This window comes from Mus caroli, unplaced genomic scaffold (assembly GCF_900094665.2).
Source record: "Mus caroli unplaced genomic scaffold, CAROLI_EIJ_v1.1 scaffold_21241_1, whole genome shotgun sequence".
In the NCBI taxonomy this organism is placed as follows: Eukaryota; Metazoa; Chordata; class Mammalia; order Rodentia; family Muridae; genus Mus; species Mus caroli.
In genome coordinates this window covers 1628-8857 of record NW_018388707.1, presented here as the reverse complement: position 1 = coordinate 8857, position 7230 = coordinate 1628, and the positions used below count along the sequence as shown (strand labels likewise).

At 37.8% G+C, this 7230-nt stretch overlaps 1 protein-coding gene across 1 annotated transcript; it reads right to left on the bottom strand.

The window, feature by feature from the left end:
* Positions 1 to 498: 498 nt before the first annotated feature.
* Positions 499 to 6556, bottom strand: LOC110287745 (zinc finger protein 431-like). The gene is made up of 3 exons (XM_021154289.2): positions 5424 to 6556; positions 5179 to 5239; positions 499 to 3995 (listed from the first exon to the last, which is right to left on the bottom strand). Exons 1-3 carry the CDS (start codon positions 5455 to 5457, stop codon positions 1493 to 1495), a joined length of 2598 nt encoding a protein of 865 aa, XP_021009948.2. The 5' UTR covers positions 5458 to 6556; the 3' UTR covers positions 499 to 1492.
* Positions 6557 to 7230: the final 674 nt, after the last annotated feature.

Below are 7230 nucleotides of genomic sequence, written 5' to 3'. Positions count from 1 at the left end.
CCAATCTAGAGGTAAAAGCCTTCCGGGCCGGGTGGACACCTGTCCTCTGGCTAGGAAGGTGGCCGGATGTCTGGGGCCCGAAAAGGGCGCTGCCTCAGAGACTCTGTTGCTCCCGCCTATCCCAGAAGCTGTCAGCTTCTGTGGTGCACACTCTCACCTGTACAGACTAAGTTTAGCAGAGTCCCGGAACCAAGATGGCTTCCACTGATCCTGAGGCAAAGGGCTCTCGGGCCGGGCGGAGACCTGTCCTCTGGCCGGGAGGGTGGCCGGATCATCTGAAGTCTTAAGATCCCATGGCTGGTGTTGTGAGTAGCTGGCGGGTGTCAGCCGACTCTGCTCCCTAGCTACCCTGGTGCTGGTCAGACTAGAAGGGACTTGTGCCCCTACTCAGGCCGTGTTTTCTGCTTCCCTAACTAATGCAGTCTCAGGTCCCGTGCAATTGGATTGGAGCAGACGCTGTGTTCCACTCACCAGAAGTCTTAAGATCCCGTGGCGGGNGTTGTGGGTAGCTGGCGGGTGTCAGCCGACTCTGCGCCCTAGCTACCCCGGTGCTGGTCGAACCGGATGGGGCTTGTCAACAATTAACTTTCTAATAGTAACCGTAACCCCAAGCACACTAACTTAACCCATAACCTTCTAACCCAAACAACTTAACTATAGCAACTCCTGGCATTTACTTTGACCAGGTGTTTGAACTGTTATGCATCTATGCAGATTTCAAAACACAGAGACTTTACCACAGTGAGCACATTCATAAGGTTTTTCTCTAGTATGGGTTTGTTAGTGCATTCAGAGATAACAGTAAAGGACAAAGATTGTACTTTGTTTCCATTCACAGGGTTTCAGTGAATGGAAGTATGAATACTTTTATTATAATGAGGACTATAGAAATGTACAAATGCTTCACCATATTCAATACATTTAAAGGGTTTCTCTCCAGTGTGGTATTTTTTATGCTTTTTGTCTTGAGTTTTATTGTTATGAAAATATACCATGACCAAAACTGCTCTGATAAAGGACAACATTTAATTGGGGGTAGTGTACAGATTCAGATGTTCAGTTTATTATCACCATGGCAGAAGAAATGGCAGTGTCCAAGCAGATACAGTGCTGGAGAAGCCGAGAGTTCTACATCTTGATCAGAAGGCAGCCAGGAGAAGACTCTTCTGCCCTGCAACTTAAGCATAGGTTCTCAAAGCTCACCCCCACAGTGACATAGTTCCTCAAAGAAGGTCCCACCTACTCCATAAAGGCCTTACCTCCTAACAGTGCCACTTACCATGGGCCAAACATATTCAAACCACCACACCTTTGAAGATCACTGTGACCTGTAAAGGCTTTACCACATTGGTTACATTCATAGGGTTAGTCTCTAGTTTGTGTTCTTTCATGTACTTGGAGGTAACTTGATTGTGAATAGGCTTTACATTGACTATAGTTGTAAGGTTTCTTCTCTCCAGTATGTTATTTTATGCAGTTGGAGATGACTGTGTCATGCAAAGGCTTTTCCATATTGATTACATTTGTAAGATTTTTCTCCAGTGTGAATTCTTTCATGACTTTGAAGTTGACCATGAGAGGCAAAGGATTTACTACATTGCTTACATTCATAAGGTTTCACTCCAGTATGGACTGCTTTATGTATTCGGAGACTAGTATTACACGCAAAGGACTTACTACAGTCATTACATTTGTAAGGTTTCTCTCCAGTATGAATTCTTTCATGTCTTTTAAGATCATTCTGACCTGCAAAGGCTTTATCGCATTTATTACATTCATAGGGTTTCTCTCCAGTATGTGTTCTTTCATGTATTTGAAGATGGCTATGATATACAAAGGCTTTACCACATTGATCACATTCATAGGGTTTCTCTCCAGTATGTATTCTTTTATGTACTTGGAGATAACTATGATATGCAAAGGCTTTACCACATTGGTTACATTCATAGGGTTTCTCTCCAGTATGTGTTCTTTTATGTACTTGGAGATTACTGTGTTGTGCAAATGCTTTACCACACTGATTACATTCATAGGGTTTCTCTCCAGTATGTGTTCTTTTATGTATTTGAAGTCGACCATGGTATGCAAAGGCTTTACCACATTGATCACATTCATAGGGTTTCTCTCCAGTATGTGTTCTTTTATGTACTTGGAGATAGCTATGAGATGCAAAGGCTTTACCACATTGATTACATTTGTAAGGTTTCTCTCCAGTATGTGTTATTATATGCATTTGGAGGTCACTGTGTTGTGCAAAGGCTTTATTGCACTGATTACATTTATAGGGTTTCTCTCCAGTATGTTTTCTTTTATGTATTTGAAGACAACTATGGTATGCAAAGGCTTTACCACATTGATTACATTCATAGGCTTTTTCTCCAGTATGTGTTCTTTTATGTACTTGGAGATTACTATGAGATGCAAAAGCTTTACCACATTGATTACATTTATAAGGTTTCTCTCCAGTATGTATTCTTTTATGTATTTGGAGATAACTGTGTTGTGCAAAGGCTTTACCACATTGATCACATCCATAGGGTTTCTCTCCAGTATGTGTTCTTTTATGTACTCGGAGATAACTATGAGATGCAAGGGCTTTACCACACTGATTACATTTGTAAGGTTTCTCTCCAGTATGTATCATTATATGCATTTGGAGATGACCGTGTTGTGCAAAGGCTTTACCACATTGATTACATTTATAGGGTTTCTCTCCAGTGTGTGTTCTTTTATGTCTTTGAAGATAACTAGGATATGCAAACGCTTTACCACACTGATCACATTCATAGGGTTTCTCTCCAGTATGTGTACTTTTATGTATTTGAAGAGTACTGTGTTGTGAATAGGCTTTATCACACTTACTGCATTTGTAGGGTTTCTCTTCAGTATGTATTATTTTGTGTGCTCGAAGATTACAATGTTGTGCAAAGGCTTTTTCACATTGATCACATTTGTAGGGTTTCTCTCCAGTATGAACTCTCTCATGACGTTGAAGTTCAGAATGGTACATAAAGGCTTTATCACATTGCTTACATGCATACGGTTTCTCTCCAGTGTGAACTTGTTCATGATGCTGAAGTTCAAAATGGTATGTAAAGGCTTTACCACATTGCTTACATGCATAGGGTTTCTCTCCAGTATGTGTCCTTTTATGTCTTTGGAGATGACTGTGTTGTGAATAAGCTTTATCACATCCATTACATTTGTAGGGTTTTTCTCCACTATGTATTATTTCATGATTTCGAAGATTACAATGATGTGCAAAGGCTTTACCACACTGATTACATTTGTAGGGTTTCTCTCCAGTGTGAATTTTTTCATGACTTTGAAGTTCACCATGAGAGGCAAAAGATTTACTACATTGCTTACATTCATAAGGTTTCACTCCAGTATGGGCTGCTTTATGTATTCGGAGACTAGTGTTACATGCAAAGGCTTTACTACAGTCATTACATTTGTAAGGTTTCTCTCCAGTATGAATTCTTTCATGTCTTTTAAGATTATTCTGATCTGCAAAGGCTTTATCACACTGCTTACATTCATAGGGTTTCTCTCCAGTATGTGTTATTTTGTGCATTTGGATATTACTGTGTTGTGAATAGGTTTTATCATATCCATTACACTTGTAGAGTGTCTTGCCAAAATGAATTCTTTCAAGATTTTGAAGTTGAGAATGGTATGTAAAAGCTTTATCACATGGCTTACATTCACAAGGTTTCTCTTCAGTGTGTGTTCTTTTATGTCTTTGGAGATGACTGTGTCGTGGATAGGCTTTATCACATCGATTGCATTTGTAGGGTTTCTCTCTACCATGTGTTCTTTTATGTAATTGCAGACTTCTGTGATGTACAAAGGCTTCATAATACTGAATACCTTCATAGGGTTTCTCTTCAGTTTGAAGTCTTTCATGCCCTTGAGGAAAACTGTGACATGCAAAGGCTTTACTACACTGAGTATATTCAGAGGGCTTCTCTCCATTATGACTTCCATCATTCCTGCAAAGGTAATTGGCACATGTGAAAGGTATACCACAATCTCTACACTGACGAATCTTTTTATCTTTAGGAATTAATTTTACAATTTGGTCTAATTATAAAGAGGTATCCCATCTTAAGGTTTTATCACTTTGTTTACATTCATGGTTTCCCCTTCATTATGGGTTGTTTTGCATCTTTGAGAATACCTATAATGGTATAATAGTACTTGGCTCACATTTGTAGCCTCCTTTTTTTCTATGAGATTTTTTCATATATTTGAAGAGAAATTGAAGAGCTCAGAGCTTAACCACACTGATTACATTCATAAATTTTCCTGTATTGTGAAGTACACTACACTTGCAAACTACATTGGCAAAGTAAACCAGGACAAACAGAAAAGAATTTTCACATTCCAGTACTCATAGGGATTTTCTGCAGTGTGAGTTTATGGATACATTCCCAAGGAAGTTGGAAAACCAACTAATTATAAACTTGTATCACACTGAGAAAGTCTGCTCAAATGGGGACTACTACATATATTTTAATTGTTCTTGGAGAGAGAGAAAGAGAAGTACATTTCTTCTTTCAATATCCCTATGTTCACATGGCTTGTGTCCATTGCAACATTAAAAGAAGATATACCTATTAAAAGACAAATAACAAATGAAAGATTTCCACATTGCATTCACACAGTTTGACTTTTTGTTCATCATAGACATGTGGTATAGTAATTAAGGTTTCTCCCTCAAAATATTCTTGACTTTCATAAACTGCCCCTCTCACTTAAACTTAGCAATGTTACTTCTTATAATCAGCTTTACTATGAAAATATTTGCTTATAAAGAACATATCTTTATCACCTATTCAATATATTTATATAGATATGTATTTTTTGCAGTATGTGAGTGGTATGACACTAAATAAATTGGCAGTTTTACAAAGTAGCTGTAACATGGCTATTATGCAAATGGTAATATCCGTTAAGGCATTGTTTCCTTGTCTTCTTTCTTAGAGGGATGCCTTGCAAACACAAATCAGACACCTGACATTGAGGTACATGGATTTGTGAGAATTTAATAAGCCATATACTTAAAGAAGTGCTTTTTTCTTTTTCTTACATTGTTGCTTTTCTTTAAAAATTTAAGGACACATTAACATTCCTTCAGAGGCATATCCATACCAACTTGCACATGAAAATTACCTTCCATGTCTTCTGGAACTTTGACAATGTTCTTCAATATTATGATCTTCCCAGTTGTAGCCTAAAATATATTTTAAGAAAATATGATATATTATTGGAAATTAGGCAAAATTTAAGTTACTATCTTTACTGAACCTGATTTATTCACTTATTCTTTCTCATTCTCAACTGAAATTGCAGAAAAGCATTAGTAACAAACAGTTTTTCCATTATTTTAAAAAGTGGAAGATAATCCACTATCTTACCTATAGCAGTGAGATTCTTGTAGGTCTCCAGCATCACCTCTTTGTAGAGACTCTTCTGTGAAGGATCCAGCAAAGCCCATTCTTCTTGAGTGAAGTTCACATGCACATCATCATAGGTTACTGCATCCTAAAATATCCCATACATGTGTATAACAGAAACCATGATAACAACATGACTGTAAACATAAGCTTCATCGACAATATATATGTATAATTTTGGTGCTTCTCCCACTTATTTCTTGACCTAGAAGTTCTAATGTAATTACCAAGTCATCTTAGAAAGAAACTGAATAATAAGATTCACCTCTGTCATTTCTTTGCTCTTTGAATAGGATATAAACTTACAATAGAAATGCTAGTTGTGTGTGTGTGTGTGTGAGAGAGAGAGAAGCAAACAGTACTACACACATCAGAGAAATTGTATGAAAAATTACTACATACAAAAAAATGATGGGCAACATGAGCATATTGGCTCCCAGCATTCAGGAAGCAGTGGCAGGTATATCTCATTGAGTTGGATGCCAGCCTGGTCTATCCAGAACAGCCAGAGGTATATATTAAGACCCTGTCTCTCCTGTAAAAATCAATCAAACAAACAAGAATGAGAGAAAGAACTCAGAGGTTTTTAATGGAGTTCCTACAAAGAATTATACATTCACTCCAGTTCTATATTCATCTTTCAGAATACTGAAGTGCCTAAATTTAAACTATTAATAGTAATGAGATCTTATTAAAAGGGGATGCAGACACAAACAGACAGATGAAAATATTGGCAATGTAAATGTTGGTCCTAAATAAGCAACATAGGACAGGATAGATGGCTCAGCAGTGAAGAGCTCTTGATGGTATTGCAAATAATTGAGCTCAATTGCCAGTACTTACAAGGGGGATTCACAACTATCCATTACTCCAAGGGCAGGAATTCTGAAGCTATCTTCTGACTACTATGGGGACCAGGCATTACATTATGTGGATGGATATTCGTGCACACAGGCAAAATACTCATATTCATTAAAAAGTCAAAACAAATACAACAAAAAGGAAGAGTGTTATCACCTACAATTCAGTGTCTCAGAAACCTCAGGCAGTAAATCTCAGGCAGTATTAATGTCATGAATATATGCCATCCTGAGAAATAGAATATTCTCTCTGCCAAATTTCAAAGTTCACAACATGGATGAAAATAAATACAGCAGCGTATGGTTTGCACTTACAAAAACCTACATTACAGGCCCATCAGCAAATAATATAAAAACAAACAAACAAGCCAGGCATGTTGGCCAACATTTAATTCCAGCACTCTGGAGCTAGAGTCAGGTGGACCTTTGAGGCCCACATATTCTATACACCTATTTTCAGGATAGCCAGGGTGAGAAAGAAAAACTTTGTCTTCAAAAACAAAAACAGAAACATAACCAACAAAATTAAAAATTTAAAAACATCAGGTTTAGCACTGAATAATAATTATTTCAACTGTGTTTTATGTGATTTACAGATAGAGTCTATAATGGTAAAGGCAAGACAATATGAGAAGGAACTGAGTGATCAGGTTCAACATAACTCAGTAGACACACACACACACACACACACACACACACACACACACACACGAAATGGGTTGAGTCTATAGACACTTAAATCTCAACCCCAATAAGGAATCTAGAAAGGTTCCTCCTACAAAAGCTTCTATTGAGAGGACTGAGTCAGCCAGAGCCAGGCTGACTCCATGACAGGCTGCACACTGGCAGTTTGGGAAGACTAGGCCTAAGTTTTTGTTTCCCAAAACTGGAAAAGTCCAAAATAAGTC

What these genes read in the sequence shown, in the direction of transcription:
- LOC110287745 (XM_021154289.2), bottom strand. Translation starts at nt 5,457, where the DNA reads ATGCTGGAGACCTACAAGAATCTCACTGCTATAG. An exon ending in CAAGAATCTCACTGCTATAG is followed by an intron (nt 5,240 to 5,423) that starts GTAAGATAGTGG and finishes AATATATTTTAG; the next exon opens with GCTACAACTGGGAAGATCAT. An exon ending in AGTTCCAGAAGACATGGAAG is followed by an intron (nt 3,996 to 5,178) that starts GTAATTTTCATG and finishes TTACCTTTGCAG; the next exon opens with GAATGATGGAAGTCATAATG.